The sequence below is a fragment of the Puntigrus tetrazona genome, chromosome 22 (assembly GCF_018831695.1).
Source record: "Puntigrus tetrazona isolate hp1 chromosome 22, ASM1883169v1, whole genome shotgun sequence".
NCBI lineage: Eukaryota > Metazoa > Chordata > Actinopteri > Cypriniformes > Cyprinidae > Puntigrus > Puntigrus tetrazona.
Window position 1 is genome coordinate 14,297,400 of NC_056720.1, and position 16,461 is coordinate 14,313,860.

At 39.6% G+C, this 16,461-nt stretch overlaps 1 protein-coding gene across 1 annotated transcript in view; it reads left to right on the forward strand.

The window, feature by feature from the left end:
- Window positions 1–15,737, forward strand: part of ptk7a (protein tyrosine kinase 7a) — a 29,245-nt gene extending 13,508 nt beyond the window's left edge. Inside the window, exons 2-20 of the mRNA XM_043223561.1 lie at window positions 1,004–1,300; window positions 2,119–2,221; window positions 3,707–3,891; window positions 4,700–4,847; window positions 5,061–5,191; window positions 5,927–6,193; window positions 7,488–7,624; window positions 8,918–9,053; window positions 9,244–9,363; window positions 9,499–9,648; window positions 9,742–9,886; window positions 10,006–10,133; window positions 11,646–11,846; window positions 11,926–12,075; window positions 12,162–12,391; window positions 13,569–13,649; window positions 13,732–13,883; window positions 14,079–14,257; window positions 14,743–15,737. Of these exons, the coding sequence (XP_043079496.1) occupies window positions 1,004–1,300; window positions 2,119–2,221; window positions 3,707–3,891; window positions 4,700–4,847; window positions 5,061–5,191; window positions 5,927–6,193; window positions 7,488–7,624; window positions 8,918–9,053; window positions 9,244–9,363; window positions 9,499–9,648; window positions 9,742–9,886; window positions 10,006–10,133; window positions 11,646–11,846; window positions 11,926–12,075; window positions 12,162–12,391; window positions 13,569–13,649; window positions 13,732–13,883; window positions 14,079–14,257; window positions 14,743–14,903 (3,101 nt within the window). The 3' untranslated portion in view covers window positions 14,904–15,737. The remainder of the gene's footprint in view (window positions 1–1,003; window positions 1,301–2,118; window positions 2,222–3,706; window positions 3,892–4,699; window positions 4,848–5,060; window positions 5,192–5,926; window positions 6,194–7,487; window positions 7,625–8,917; window positions 9,054–9,243; window positions 9,364–9,498; window positions 9,649–9,741; window positions 9,887–10,005; window positions 10,134–11,645; window positions 11,847–11,925; window positions 12,076–12,161; window positions 12,392–13,568; window positions 13,650–13,731; window positions 13,884–14,078; window positions 14,258–14,742) is intronic.
- The last annotated feature ends 724 nt before the right edge of the window (window positions 15,738–16,461 follow it).

Consider the following 16,461-nt stretch of genomic DNA (forward strand, 5'->3'; position numbering starts at 1 on the left):
CTAAATAACCCAAGAACTGGGCACGCTTTAGATATGTCATGTACTTGCAGTCAATATACTTGTGCTTTTTAACAGCCATCTTTGTTGAGGGTAGAAAGTTGTTTGGTTACAAAATGTTTCGTTCCGTTTTATTGCTTGTCCTGCAACTCATCAGCCTCAGTGTGGCCAACTGTTCTCGAAGGTCTACTTGTTTGTGATAGGCCTGGGCAACAAAAAATATCTGACCAGGCCGCATAGCCAATATCCAGTTACATTATCTAAAACCTGCAATAAAAAAAGCAACCTAATAGCAACAACCTGACAACTATTCACATCATCATGGAGTTGATCCAGCAATCGGCACAATAGCAAGCACACATGAACTTGCCACACACACAAAACCTCATTAGCCACCCACATTGTAGCATAGCATGGAACGTCCTAACAATCCAACACAACACTAGCTTTAGCAGCAATCCAACACAACCCTCACTTTTCTTCTAGAATTAAGTTAATGCTAAATGTTAAAGCCCACACTGTAAAAGGCTTCATGGTGCATGTTCATACAGGTTTTCATGCTTTCCTTCGCTAAACTGCATTTCAGTAGTGTACAGTTTAGGTGCTTATTACACACCACACTTTGATCTGAAATGAGGCCAGGGCCAATGGTTTTACTCAAATACATAATGCTTAAGGTTATCGTTTGGGTCAGAGAGACTGGTCAGCGCTAAAAGGTCTTGTCTCGTCTAGCCCAGCTGGGCCTGTCTGTTTAAAGCACACCTGGGCGTCTGGCCTTGAAGTTCCAGCTGGATGAAAACAAAGAACGAACTGAGAGTTTTAGGGAGGGGTGAGGGGGTGTTCTGCTTTTTCTCAAAGCTACATTCCTTCACCTGTGTTTCAGCATCTTGATAATCAACATCACAAGTTGTCCGTCTGGACCTGTAAGTGCTGGCACTGATCTGCTAGATTTGTTCTTTAGGTTATCTTTCTTCATGCCTGTGCTTTTGTTTTCTTCTTCTGATAGTGATCCTGGTGCAAGCTGCCTCATTCTCTTTCACCAAGGAGCCAAAATCCCAGGATGCCATGCATGGGCGCAGTGCCATGCTGCGGTGTGAAGTAAATGACCCTCAAGGTGTCGTCTACTCCTGGAAACATAACGGTGAGATGGTCACCAATTCGGAGAGACGATTTCTGGAAGGGGGCAACCTGAAATTCACTGCCATTGACAGGACACTTGACTCAGGAAACTTCCAGTGCTTTGCCTCAAAGAATAGCACTGGTGAAGAATACCAAACCGGTGAAGCATCTTTCAACATCAAATGTGAGTGTCACTTTAAATATCACTTTTTAAAGAGATAGTTGACCCACAAATGAAAACTAGTATGTGTTGTATTCACCTTAGAGGCAATCTAATAATATATGTATGCATTTGGAGTTATATACAATATTTTTCCTTTAAAAATTTGCTTTTGGAGGCCTTTATTGACTTCTGGACCATGCGAGGAATGTTTTATTATGGATATGTGCATTTTATTTGATGTATTTTGGGCTATTGTACAGAAACGCCCACAAACAAGTGATTATGCTTGGAAGAGCCAATACATATTTTTTTATACATCATCAATTGTAATCGCCTGAAAGAAAAAAGTCCTGGGATGCCTCAAAGGTTAGTAAATCACAGGCTATTTTTAATTTTAGGGTAAACTAACTCTTTAACAAGTTAGTCAAACTCCCTGTGTATGCTGCCTCTTGCAAATGCTTTTCCCGGTGTGTAAAAACACATGTGAACCATTGGCCCTTCCCAGCCATCCCACTTCACCCCTTTTCAACTGCAGCAAGCTAAACAACGCCCGCGTGAGAGAAGGTTATTTTGAGCCAGCAAATGGAAGCCAGACAAAGCGCCCCTTTATGCCCAATGCCAAGATTAATTGGTTGAAATGCAGCGTCCGGCCACTTGTGTCAGATAACAAGTAAGGTCAACTGAATGGAGGGGCCTGTTTTTGCAGCGGGCGCAAAGCATGACCAGATGGTGTGAATGGGAGAGTTTGTTTTTGATAAAGAGTGCCGAGAGTTTCGACAAGGGTTTCAGCATCTCCTGATCATCAAGCTGTTAAGTCTTTAACGTGTCTTCTCTTGTAGGGTTGGAAAGTGGCATGGTGAGTCTGAAGAGTCCAGAATCAGAGTCAGAGATTCAGAGCTCTTCACAAGTGGTGCTACGCTGCAACATAGACGGACACCCGCGGTGAGCCACTGCATGTTTGATTTCTTGCCTAAGATCAGAAACATGCTATGAATGTGAGCACCTTCAACACTCTATTTTGCATGCAGTTCACGATGAAGAGAAAATACAAACTAGCCTTTTTGTCGTAAATGTCCAGTTATTCTCTCCGCAACATCAAGCACTTTATTCTATTCTCTATTGCAGTGCTTCCCAGACCTCTTTGTAGACACTTTGTATGTCTCCTTCATCCAACACACCTGATTCCACTCGTCAACACATTAGTAGAACTGCAAGAACTAAATTGTATTTGTTTGATTAGGGAGACATACAAAATGTGCAGCACTAGGGGTCCTGCAGGACAGGTTTGGGAAGCACTACTCTATAGTATTCTAGGAGGGCCAGGGGCCTGCAGTATTTAGCTCCAAGTAGCTCTAACACCTTTTCTAGAAAATCTGAAGACCTGAATTGGCTTGTGAGATTAATTAGGGTTGGGACTCTGGCAAATGTTGGCCCTCTAGAAACAGGTTTGCCTAATCCATGTCTAGATGGACACATTGTTCTTTTGTCTGTGGACTAGCATGTTTGTGGACTAGCATGTTTGTGGACTAGCATGTTTGTGGACTATGCAAGAACATCAGTGTTTCACTCACTGTTTATGAGCCAGAGCAAAATGCAGACAAAGGAATTATACTTTAAGGCACATGGTTTCCATTTATTCTACTGACTGGTCACTATCATGCAGAGTTTAGTTTCAATCCTAATTGAGCACATCTGAATAAGCTAATCAAGCTCTTCATGATTACTAGAAAGCTAGCTGGTGTGTTGGGTAAATTGCAGCAAAATTCTGTAGGACTTTGGCTCTCCAGGGACAAATGTTTGGACACCCTTGGCATATGTTACATCCAGCTACCTGAATAACGTGTCCTATTAATTAAGGCAGAATTTAAAGGCGAATATCCCATTTGAATATTTTTTTAAGCAAGTTTAGTAGGGCCGTGAAGATAAATCGATGCAGAATTGATTCTTGAATCAATACTGAACTTCTAAATGAATTGCGACTCTCTCGGGAAGCGATTCTAAGCTTAGATTTAACAATAGAAGTCTTTTTCAGGAGCTCTGGTTTTTTCTTAGCTTTGCTTAATAAATCTAGTTTAAAATAGGATCTTTAACTACTTGGAACACACTGTAATTAACACCCTTCTGTTATATACAAGTGATCCTGAAAACCTTGATTTGCTGGATCAGTTGTTTTGATTAGGGTTGCAGGTAAAATAGGGGAATGCAAATCACAAAATCTACTATTTAGCTTCAACCCACCTGATCCAGCTAATCAAAGACTTACAAAAGCTTACAGGGTGGTGAGTTTGATCAGGTTGATGATATACACTGCAGTAAAGTGGACCTTGGCGTTGGCTAAACGGGTCCGTACTTGGTTACCCCTGATCTAGAGAAAATTGTTTACGGTTATCTCAGCTTTTATAACCCTGCTCCTGACTTGATCTGCAGGCCAACCAATCGCTGGCACAAAGATGGCACACTGCTATCAGAGAAGAACTACAAAATCAACAACAAAGACCGAACGCTTACGCTACCGAACGCCAGTCCTGACGACAACGGAGTCTACTACTGCTGTGTGAAAAACGCTGCTGGTCATGCCTGCAGCAATAACAACTTCACCCTCAACATCATAGGTTTGTGTGTGTTTCTCATTAGCTGTATCGCTGAACCTAAGGTATTTTTTGTAGGGATGCACCGAATGTTCGGCAAGCAATATTATTGGGTGGAAAAGAAAAGTTCCTTAAGAGTTTGGCAGAATAGACAAAATTAGAGTAGTGCGCTATTACAGGAAAACAATAATTACAATTAGTAAAAAAAAAAAGAATTATTAGAAATAAACTGCAAAACGTTGTTTTCTAATAAACGCACATGAATTGCATGCATCAAAACAATGCTTCATGAGCTCACATCACCAGGGTTCAAAGACCAAAGTGCAAGGAACATCTGAGAATCATTTATAAATCTGCTGTTATCAATAAAAATGTCTTCCTGGGGGTTCCCACCAAAATAAAAGCTCCATCAACATTAAAATGTCAATATTGTAATTTCAATAACAAGACAATAATAAATTAAATAAAAAAAAAAATAAATAAATATAAAAAAAAAAAATATATATATATATACACACACACACACACACAGGCTACCTGATTCAAAAAGGGGGTCTTACGTTAAAATGTGATTTATTATAGTTTAAATAAAAAATGTATTTAAAAATATTTACTGTATTAATTAATTTTTTTCTTTGAAAAGCAAGATAAAATGGCCTAAAGCTGACTCCGAAAATTTTATTTTAGGACAAATATTTTTTTTTTTAAATAAAATGATTCTACAAATTGTTTAGTTTGACTTTAGCCAAGAATTTTCATTCTTTTGGTGCATCTCATCATTTAATTTTTATGTTCCAGTTCAGTAATAAATGGTCTTTATCTCTCTCTGTAGATAAGAGTTTCCCCCAACCAGTGGTAAAGCCGGAAGACATGGTAGTCATGAAGAACGAGGAGGCACTTTTCCACTGTCAGTTTACGGCTGAACCGCAGCCTACCGTTGAGTGGTACCATGAGAACGAGCTGGTGGCCAACAAGAGCCGGTAACAGCACTTTAATTCAGCCTGAACGCAATTAAAAATCTGTGCGCTTCTTTGTAAAGTTTAAAAAAGTTCTATGCTTTTGCACAATTTTATACTGCGCTGTAAGAGAGGACTCAAAAAAAACAGTAGAATTTTGGAAGTTAAATTTAGTGACATAAACTTTACGCTTTGAACGAGAATGCTTTTTACCATTTACCTCTATCTGTCCTACAGTGTCTTTATTCTGAGCAATGGATCCCTCTTCATCACTCAGGTGAAGCAGCGAAACACAGGCCTATACAAATGTGTGGCTCAAGGGCCCCGGGGCCCCCCTGTGTCTCTCGAGGCCTCGCTGCGAATTGCAGGTAACATGCTCAGAACTGTTCAGTGACATAAATAGACATATCAAATGGCTTTTTATAACAGCAGATATAAACAAGTTTACATTACATTAGGTCTAGGTGCATTTTCAGAAATAAATGTATTGGACAAAAAGTTCTAGCATGCCTGTTATTAACATATTGGCTGTTTATTAATGCTTAAAAAGCAAATATTCCGTCTGACCATATTCTACATCAATAATACCCAATACCTAAACTTAAAAATTTACCTAACTATGAATAAAATTAACTTAAAAAAAACAATTATGTACTATTATGCAGTTAGTTTCTTGTCTTTATTTTAAAAATAAATGAACATCGCAGTAAATGGCTTTTTTTTTATATATTTATATTAACATTCATTACATTTCATGCTTTAATATTTTTTTCAATCTTTTAACCTGATCTTAGTGTTACAAAAGTGTTACAAAAGCTTTTCAGATATTTATGAAACCAATTTGAATACAAAAAGACTTTAGGACTGGATCATCAACTCAGATTTTGAATTCATAGGGTCTTTAGGGTCTTTAATGTTTAATATATTAAATAATTACTGTATTAAATCTTAATTTTGCTGCACCTGTGTGGGTGCTTTTACCAGACAGAGTGGCTTGATGTCATTTTTTTCAGTGAAGAAAGTCTTGTTTGGAGCCCTTCTCTGATGCCTCGCATTACATTTTTCCATGCTTTGCTCTCAAACCCGTCGCTCTTTCTCCTCAGAAATCGAGGACATGATGCCTAAACAGTCCAGAGTGTTCAGCGCAGACTCTTTGGAGCGGGTGACGTGTCGAGCGCCCCATGGCCACCCCGAGCCAGAGGTTTGGTGGGAACACGCTGGACAGCGGGTTCCAGCCGAGGGCAGAGTGTACCAGGATGGACTAGACCTGATCTTCAGCCCCACTCGTGGTGAAGACTCGGGAACCTACACGTGTTTTGCACAAAATAAGGCGGGACAGAAGAAACAAGAGTTGGCTGTAACTGTGGCAAGTAAGTCTTGAAGAGCTTCTTTCAGACGTGATAAACAAATTTTCTCAGCTCTTCAAAGCGTTGCTACACCTGAAAGTCTCAGGCTTCATTCATATGTGGAAATAAATCTGATATGAATCGGATATGCGTATTGGCGTTATGCCATTTAAATATTTCTGTCAATGCGAGGTGTTTATAATTGAAAAGCAATGGTGGAGAATGACATTACAGTGACAATGCTAGTACACAGTGTTGCCAAATCTGCAGTTTTCCTGTGCAACTGGGCTGCTTTTGCACTGTTGCTGTTTTGTAGATTAAAAGATTGCTTCTCCCCACTATTCCAAAGGAGGGAGAAACCATGTACAAACTTGATTGGGCTAGAGTCCGGCTGGGTTTGTTTCGGATACCTGGCAACCTCAAGTGCCTAGTAAAAATTAGTCAACAAATCAAAATTGGGAAACAAAAACTGCAGTGTAAATGTCGTTTAAGAATGAAAGACACACGTGACGCATTTCAGAACGCAAAAAAGGCTAGCTTGTGTTCCCAGAAGCAATTAATTTGCGCAGTTCAGTCACATGTGCTTCGGACTCTACTGTTCTCTTGAATATCGCACATTCCAACAATTTTCCTTGATTATGACCGATACTGTCTTGTGAATTAAAATCCTGTAGGTGATTTATAACACCAAGACAGAAGGTCTCTATGTGTGACACAACGGGACCTTTCAGGACTTTGAATAAATGTCCTTCCTGTCCATCTCGGGGCTGTACCGTTTCATCCCATTTTTTGAGCGCTTGGTTTTTGGGGTTTCTGATATTCAACAGATAAAAGGGTTATTTACTGGATTAAAGCTTACAATATAATTTAGTTTTTTACGTCCATGCTAGACTATGCATACAGTGCTCATGACAGAAATTTTGTGCGTACTGTACGGACACAGCCTGATTTTATTAACCGTTTTTTTGCATCAAATGTCTTTCCCTGTGTCCACAAGGTGGCAGCACTTGGGGCAAACTATTGTTTGAGAGTCGTAAAGAAATGAAAGACGGAACTACTTGAGACACAAAAACATAGACAAATGCTTGCCTGAGGGATTCAGACACGTATGTAACTATGAGAGCGTGCATATAACTTTTAAAAGAGTACAAAGCCATTTTTAAAAGTCCCAAAGATGCAACTTTGAGAAAACACAAGCCAGTTTGCAAAATGTCAGTTAAAGTGTGTGCTACCTACTATCTGATAACTGTTATAAAACTGTAAAACTGTTGTCTAGTTATATCTGTTGTGACCCTCAACATCTGCTCTGTGTGTCCAGCTAAACCGGAGTGGATCCAGAAACCCGTGGACAGTCAGCTGGAGGAGGGCCGCGCTGGATACCTGCACTGCCAGGCACACGCCACACCTGAACCAGAGGTCACGTGGTACCGCAACATGCAGCCAATCAGTGCCGAGGTGAGTGGGACGGTGATGTCATGCCGATATCATATTCGTAACACAATCTCTAACCGCGTCCTGAGGCGAGAGGTACCATTTGATGTCTCTAAAAAGGAGGATGTGGTGATTTTTCTACCGGGGGAAAGATGATCCTCTGCCGCACAATCGATCGTGAAGTAAACATCAATGTAGTAATCATGTTGTCACACGCGTTTACTGCGTCCCAATTCGCATACTATGCATCCTAAATAGTGTTCAAAAATAGAATTAGTTTATCCCAAATCATAGTATGTGAAAGATTTTAGATTCAAATTTGAATAATGCACACGCTAATGGCTAGTATTGCCCAAAACATTTTCAAAAACTACAATCATGGCAGTTATGTTGGTTAGAGTCAGGCAGAGAAAGGGATTTGAGTGGTACATAATGTCTAACCTGATTAAAAATATTGAATTGACGTTATGTGCATTACATTTCATCTGCAGAAACATACATAGGCCGTGCAGAATTAGGGTTGTCAAAATGGCTGAAAAACTGATTTGAAATTTGCAATTAAATATTATCAGCATTCAAATTATATTTGAATTTAAAAGGCATGATATCAGTTAGGGGCGAAAAGGTTTTTTCTTAAGGCCACAAGAAGGTGCAAAATATTGTTATTTTAAAACAATGTTTATAAGCCATATATTATCAAAATGCTGAAACAAGTAGAAACAGAACAGCATCATGCATGTATATGTAACACAACAGCCCAAAAACCAATCACAAATAGTGCCTAGTGTTTTCATTTAAAAACAAGATATGTAGTGGAATGAAAAAAAACATAAATTCGTTTTTAAAACTTGAACTTGAAATTAAGTGTACATGACTTTCTAAATATGCAACTTTTTTTCACAAGAAATGAGTACAGTGGCGATGGATGTCCCTTTAGAAAATGCAATAAATATGTGTTTTGTATGAATGACTTGGTTTGTTTTGACGTAAATATCATTTTTATGTATTCAATATCATCATAGCATATTGTGTGCCACACCTAAATTTCTCTTTGCCTTTAAATGTGCATTTATATATTAAATTAGACTAATTTAAAATGTTATTTTATTTTTTTGACAACCCATAGACAGAATGCTCAAAACTAAGCAACAGAGGGTCTATTAAAGACGCAGTAATGAAGTAGTATGTTCCAAATTTTGCATACTATACTCGGAAGTATGTTTTTTTTTTTTCTCTCCATAAAGAGAGTACATAATTATAGGGCATAATAAAAGTAGGCAAATTAGTACACAGCAACTCTTTCTTTTTTTTGCACAGGATATTCGCTTCAAACTCTTCTCCAATGGAACACTGCGTATCAATAACGTGGAGGTGTACGACGGCCACCTTTACAACTGTGAGAGCAAAACGGAGGCAGGAAAACTGTCTGCCCAGGCACGGGTGTATGTTCTTGGTGAGGAACATTTCTTGTGCTGTTCTATTTCTAAATTTGACCGTTGTTTTGTAGCGAGTTTTTCAATGGCGGAGGCCATTGTTTGGATGTCAAGGCAGCCGATGTAATGCCTACATATACAAAAGCCACTCGAGACTGTGTGTTACAGAGCACTTCTCACCAGTGCTCACTATTGCGACGTCTGTTTCAGAGCGTCTGAAGTTCACACCGACACCGCAAGCCTACCAGTGCCTGGAGCTCAATAAGGAAGGTCATCTGCAGTGTTCAGCGAAGGGCCGACAGACCCCGTCCATCCGCTGGATTAGGACAGGTCTGGCAGTAAAGAAGATAATAAGATTTATGAACATTGCATCGTGTTTTCTTGAAAATGCAAACATCTGGCACTAAATGAAGTGCACTAGTTCCCAGTAGTGAGTGTGTGTGTGTCTGTCTGATGCTGCTGCAGATGGCAGTGATATCCCTGCGTGGGTGGAGCAGAAGGGCGGCACGCTGCACTTCACCACAGTCACCCGCGCAGACGCCGGGAACTACACCTGCCTCGCCTCCAACAGCCAGCAGGGCGAGATCAGAGCCGTCGTCCAGCTCACCGTCGCAGGTACTGGGAGTATGGTGTTGAACCCCATGAACAAGAGACATTATTGAATTGAGTAAACTAATTCATGTCCCTTGACCCTTGACTGCTCTTTAGTTTATGTGGTGTTTAAGCTCAAGCCAGAAAATACCACGGTATATCAGGGGCACACCGCAGTACTTCACTGTCAGGCCACTGGAGACCCTCCTCCCTTCATTCAGTGGAAGAAAAAAGACAAATTTCTGGAGGCAGACAAGAGCAGGTAAAGCCGAATTCTCACAAATGTCACAATTCCAGCTTTGTTGAGTTCAGACTGAAGTCCTTCTTCCAAAGAAGTTTTTCCTTGTTTGAAAAATCTCTCCTTGCTTTTTTGTTATTCAGGTTTCAGAAAATGCCCAACGGCTCTCTCGTCATTCATGACGTCAGCATGGAGGACACGGGAAGCTACACCTGCATTGCAGGAAACAGCTGTAACATTGCACACACTTCGGCAGAGCTCTATGTCGTTGGTGAGTCTCATAACCTCTTATTTTCTTACCCTCTTGTTTTTTTCTGGATGGGTGTCTTTTACAGCCCATAAAGCTGGATTGTTAAAGGAGCGTCTTGTATATCACGTCAGATCTGCGGTTGACTTGAAACCCTCTGACACCACCAAACATTACATGTTCTTTACAGAAATGTACATTTCAATGTCTTTAATAAGGCCTCATTGCGAGCGCTCATCACTGGGCGTTATTTAAAAATGTCCAAATTTGCCAAATTTTTCTCATGTCATCAAGATTTTGGTATGTAATCTCCATTCTTCACTATACAATCGGTTCCTCATTGATCAAAATAATCGTTCATTGAGGTTTTATACATAATGCGTAAAAAAAGGCAAACACTAAGCTTGAACTTTTCAAACTTCTCCTGCAGCATGCTATTTCCGAATGATTAAGAGTTATTAAAAACTTCAAATGCAACTTTCAAAGTCAGCCGTATTGCCTGTATAGCATTTCGAAGTTAGTCAAAAATGTACTTTTTGGAGTTTCTCCAGCACATTTGAATGTAGTGGAAAAGTTCGTTTATTTGAGTAATTCAACTAAAACTGTGAAACTTGTGTATTAAATAAATTCAATGCACACAGACTAAAGTAGTTTAAGTCCTTGATCGTGATGATTTTGGCTCACATTTAACAAAAACCCACCAGTCTGTTGTCAATGTTGTGTTGGTCAATGGCGGCAAATACGCATTAATAATTTTTTGCGTTTCTTTTAATTTCGTTCTATGGAAGTCAATGAGTTTTTGGCTAAATGCTTAAAAATAAGGTCTCAAATTTAAGATATACTCAGTTTGGCTAAACAGGACAACAGCGGTTGTATTTTGGCTTAAAAATTCAAGTTTTTCTAGTTTGTCTAGTTGAAGATTGTTAGGATGAACAAAACATAAGAATTATAAACTTTTGTCAGTCACAGCTTTTTTTCAGCAATTTATCCAAAAGCCAGTGGAAGAATACTGTTGGCTTCTTTCAAAAGAACTTGTGATGCTAATGTAATAGTTGGTCTACAAAACTGCATTTTCCCTACAATGAGACAACTTACTGCTTGTCAAAAGTTATAAATGATTATATTTTCTCATATCCTTTTATTCTTTAGGTTTACATTACACTGCATCTGCCACCATCGTAACCGATTTTTGTACTATATGGGTCTTTGAAACCTGATATATGCTGCAAAACAGTTTCAAAGTTCACTCTAAGCCTATTTTATCCCATCTCGGAGTACCAACTCAGTTACCACATTAAGTTGAATTACGAATGCTTTGAGTCTAGCGGCGTGTTGACTTCACAGAAAGGAGAGGCACATCGTGTTTTGCTGCGAATTCAGGACTGTTAGATCTTAATTGAATGCTCATGCCAGCTTGTCACTTGATTCCTATAAGGAGCCTTTTTAGGTTAAGATCAGAAGCAATGCGGGAATGAAAGCGCTCTTTCTAAAAACTCTGGTGTTTAACGTATGCATTCTGTGTGTGGTTGTCCACAGAAAAACCAGTTCAGCACTCATTAGCAGATGATGAAAAGGCCCCTTACAAAATGATCCAGACTATCGGTCTGTCTGTGGGGGCGGCCGTTGCCTACATCATCATTGTGCTGGGCCTCATGTTTTACTGCAAGCAGAGGCGCAATGCTAAGAGACTCCAGAAGGGGCAGGACGGAGACGAGCGAGAGGTGGAATGTCTCAACGGTATGTGCTGTTATTGCTGGCATGCAGTTATGTGAAAACAGAGCCAGTTCTCTGATCCAGTTCTCTGATCGACCCATAGGAGATGTCCAACAGAATGGCCACACCACGGCAGAGATCCAGGAGGAGGTGGCGCTTACCAACATGGCCGCCAGTGGAAACAACAAACGCCACAGCAGTCATGACAAGCTTCATTTCCCCCGAAACAACCTGCACACCATCACCACGCTAGGTACAGCGCTAAACTACCAAAATAGAGACCTACCTCTCGAACGATTTTCACAGGAACTAATGAACAAATTTTTTCTCCTCGCATAGGTAAAGGAGAGTTTGGTGAAGTGTTGCTGGCTAAAGCCAAGGCTGCTGAGGATGAGGAAGAGACGGTGGTGCTGGTGAAGAGTCTGCAGACGCGGGACGAGCAGATGCAGTTGGATTTCCGTCACGAATGTGACATGTTTGCTAAGCTCAGCCACACTAATGTCGCTCGTCTGCTGGGCATCTGTAGAGAAGTGGAACCGCACTACATGATAATGGAGTACACTGATATGGTAACATCTGCTCACTACATCATGTCTGTCTGTCTAGCTGTCTATGTTCTATTTATCTGTCTATGTTTTGTCTGACTTCAGTCTGCCTGTCTATCTATGTTCTGTCGGCCGTGTCTATGTTCTGTCTTCTGTCTGTCTATGTTTTATCTGTCTATCTGTCTATGTTCTGTCCGTCTGCCTGTGTTCTGTCTGCCTGTGTTCTGTCTGCCTGTGTTCTGTCTGCCTGTGTTCTGTCTGCCTGTGTTCTGTCTGCCTGTGTTCTGTCTGCCTGTGTTCTGTCTGCCTGTGTTCTGTCTGCCTGTGTTCTGTCTGCCTGTGTTCTGTCTGCCTGTGTTCTGTCTTCTGTCCGCCTGTGTTCTGTCCGCCTGTTTGTTCTTTCTGTCTTCTGTCTGCCTCTCGATGTTCTGTCTATCTGTCTATGTTCTGTCTGTCTGTTTTACCTGTCTGTATATCTGTCTATGTTTTGTCTGTTCTGTCTTGTCTGTGTTCTGTCTGTCTGTGTTTTGTCTGTCTGTTTTACCTGTCTATGTTCTGTCCGTCTGCCTGTGTTCTGTCTATCTGTGCTCTCTCTATCTGTCTATGTTCGTTCTGTCTTCTGTCTATGTTCTGTCTGTCTTCTGTCTGCCTATCGATGTTCTGTCTTCTGTCTGTCTGTCTGTTTGATCTTTCTGTCTATCTATCTATATTCTGTCTGCCTAGCTATGTTCTGTCTTCTGTGTGTCTCTGTCTGTTTTATCTGTCTGTCTATCTGTCTATGTCCTGTCCATCTGCCTATGTTCTGCCTATGTTCTGTCTGTCTGTCTATCTGTGTTCTTTCTGTCTGTCTGTGTATATTCTTTCTTTCTGTTTGTCTGTCTATCTGTCCATGTTCTGTCCTTCTGTCTATCTGTTTATGTCTGCACAAGTCTGATTTGTCTATCTATGTGTTTTCCTTTCTGTCTTTCTATCTACAAATTTCTCCTATATATATATATATATATATATATATATATATATATATATATATATATATATATATATATCTATCTGTCTGTCATTTTATATAAAAACATTTTATACCTGATAGCAAATGAATGTGCTCCTGTGGCGTATGGCTTATTCTTGAAGTGCTAATTGAAATATTGCGTCCTTTCTTTAGTCTTGCTCTTGTCCAATTTTGCTGTTTGTATTTTTTCAGGGTGATCTGAAGCAATACCTGAGAGTGTCCAAGAGCAAAGATGAGAAAGTCAAAATCCAACCTCTCAGCACCAAGCAGAAGGTAGTTAAAAACTGTCCAGTCTCTCTTATATACATTAAAAGTACATAAGCACAGCACTCACTTTCTGCTTTCTGCCCTGCAGGTGTCTGTGTGTCTGCAGGTGGCTCGAGGCATGGAGCATCTGTCCAACCAGCGCTTCGTTCACAGAGACCTGGCTGCACGTAACTGCCTGATCTCCTCCAAACGACAGATCAAAGTGTCTGCTCTGGGTCTTAGCAAAGACGTCTACAACAGGTACAGCCAAACACATTTGCTTTTTATTAAAGCAGTTAAATCCTTTGATTTACAAAACGAGGAATGAACATAACGTTCACTGAAGTCATCTTTTCCAATGCTAATGCTTCCTGTAGTGATTGCTTCACTTATTATTTTACTTTCACTGCTTCCCCCTTGTGGTGATGAAATCCTTTCTTTTATGTGTTTGTGTAGCGAGTACTACCATTATCGCCAGTCCTGGATTCCTCTGCGTTGGCTCCCATCTGAAGCCGTCTTTGAGGACGATTTCTCCACTAAGACGGATGTGTGGTCATTTGGAGTGCTCATGTGGGAGGTCTTCAGCTTCGGGGAGTTGCCGTACGCCGAGCTCATGGATGACAAAGTTCTAGAAGGTGCATCTCATAAAAAGTCGTAAAATGGTACACATATGGCTCTATATGGTTTAGGTACAGCAGAAATAAAAACTGAACGGTCCCGCTTTATATTAGGCCGCTAAACTACATCACAGGTTCTCAAAGGTTTATGTTTAGAGGTCCAAATCTGAATTTTCATTAGTATTAAAAAAATTTGTTCATTTCATTGAGTGGTAATTTGAAGCTTTTATAAATATATTTATCATGTTCTTTTTCTGAGTTCAGTTCATTTTGATGACTTGCCTGAGGAAAATAAAATGCTACATGACCTTTTTTTTTTTTTGTTTTAAATCAAAAATGACTTTTGAAGTTCTACTCTAGCAGTGGTTAAAACAATGCTGTGCTTGTTCGGTACGCACACATACTGAGCAGAAATGTTTCAGTATGAATACATGTTCCATTACACCCCTATTGACTTACGGTTATGATTCCAGTGATAACGGCCTTTATTTGTGTCTCTACAGCTCTGCAGGAGGGCAAGCTGAAGCTGACTCCTCCTCAGGGGTGTCCGTCTCGGGTCTTCAAGCTGATGGTTCGCTGCTGGGCCGCCAGCCCCAAAGACAGACTGTCTTTCAGCGACATCTCCGCCGCCCTCAGCGATCTGCCCTCTGAAAGTAAAGTGTGAGAGAAATGGATCCTCCTGCAAGCCATGGTTCAAAACCCTCCATCCTAAACCTTCAGATTCAAGTGTCTTGCCTCAAGAACAAAACGACTTGGAATTTGATATATTTTCCAACATTTCTTCCTAATATATATATATATATATATATATATATATATATATATATATATATATATATATATATATATATATATATATATATATATATATATATATATATATATAAAGAAGGTTCCTCAAACATTAATTTTTAATGGGGTTTGTACCGAAAGCTGCCCTGTCACTTCTCAGTTTGAGTTTGCCCACTCAAAATGTTGAAATATAGTAAAATATAGTGCGTTTGTAATACCAAACCGTGCACTGACCAATTTTATATTTTAGAAGGATTGTCTCGGGAGCCTCTTAATTTATTTAAAAGGTCCTGTTTGTTCAATGTACAGAAAGGTACTGTTTATATGACTTTTTATTATGTTTATGACCTTTTTTATATTATTCAGAAGTACTCATAGAAACGGACTGTCGAGAAAACTGTTTCTAAAACTTTTTCCATTGAGTTCAAATTTCAAGTGCCTGTAAAATGAAGGATGTCTTGATTTTAGAATGCTGTATGTTACGACTTGGAAAGCCTTGAATGTTTTTTTTTTTTTTTTATACATTTATAGTGTTTTATTGCTTAGTAAGAGTTCAGTGTTTTATCTCGTAATTGCTACCCACACGTTACATATCGGTTTCTATGAAAATTCAGAGGTATTCTTGACTCTGGGGGAAAAAAAAATTGTGAACAAACGCTTCTGTCACATACTCTGCTGTTGCAATAAAATTTCACTTTTTAACAAAGCTTGTTTGATTTCACGTTCTGGTGTTTTACCACCCTTTGCCTTTTAACACCGCTCACAACCTTGGATTAAGTTCATAAATATTTCGAATGGCCGCACTTAAAATGAACATCTATCAGAAGTGAATCGGTTCCTCGCTCTTCTCTCAAACTGTGGTTTGAACAAGTGGTTTTTCTCGGTCCTGACCAGGTTTAGTGATCACCTTTTTCACGCTCCGGCAACTGTGCGTTCTTGCTGAAGATCTTTCATGAATGCTGGCTTTGTGAAGATCTTCGTGGTGAAAACAGGGTCTTCGAGGCATCGAGAAGATCTGAATTTGGACACGATCATAAGCGTTTGACAGGCCCTATCATTCACTTCTAGTTTTTCCCATTATTCCTCTTCACTGATGAAGTCTCTTCATGTTTCAAACGCTAAACAGGCTTTCGTGATTTATACAATTACATTTTTTGGATGTCTAACAAGCATATAATCTTACAGAATGCTTGTACTAAAAAATGATGTATTAGAAGTAATGAGTTTTTAAAAAATGTGTTTTTATGCAAAAAAACATTTTCCAAGAATAATAGTGTTCATTGCTAAGTGATGTGCTTGGTGTTTTACAAGTAAACACATTTTAGTTTGGTAGAATAGGTCAATCGATCAAATTTAGGAAATAAACGGTAATCTTGCCTAAAGGCACAGGCATATTGCAATCATAACAAAAGGTGTACTGTAGTTTCAAT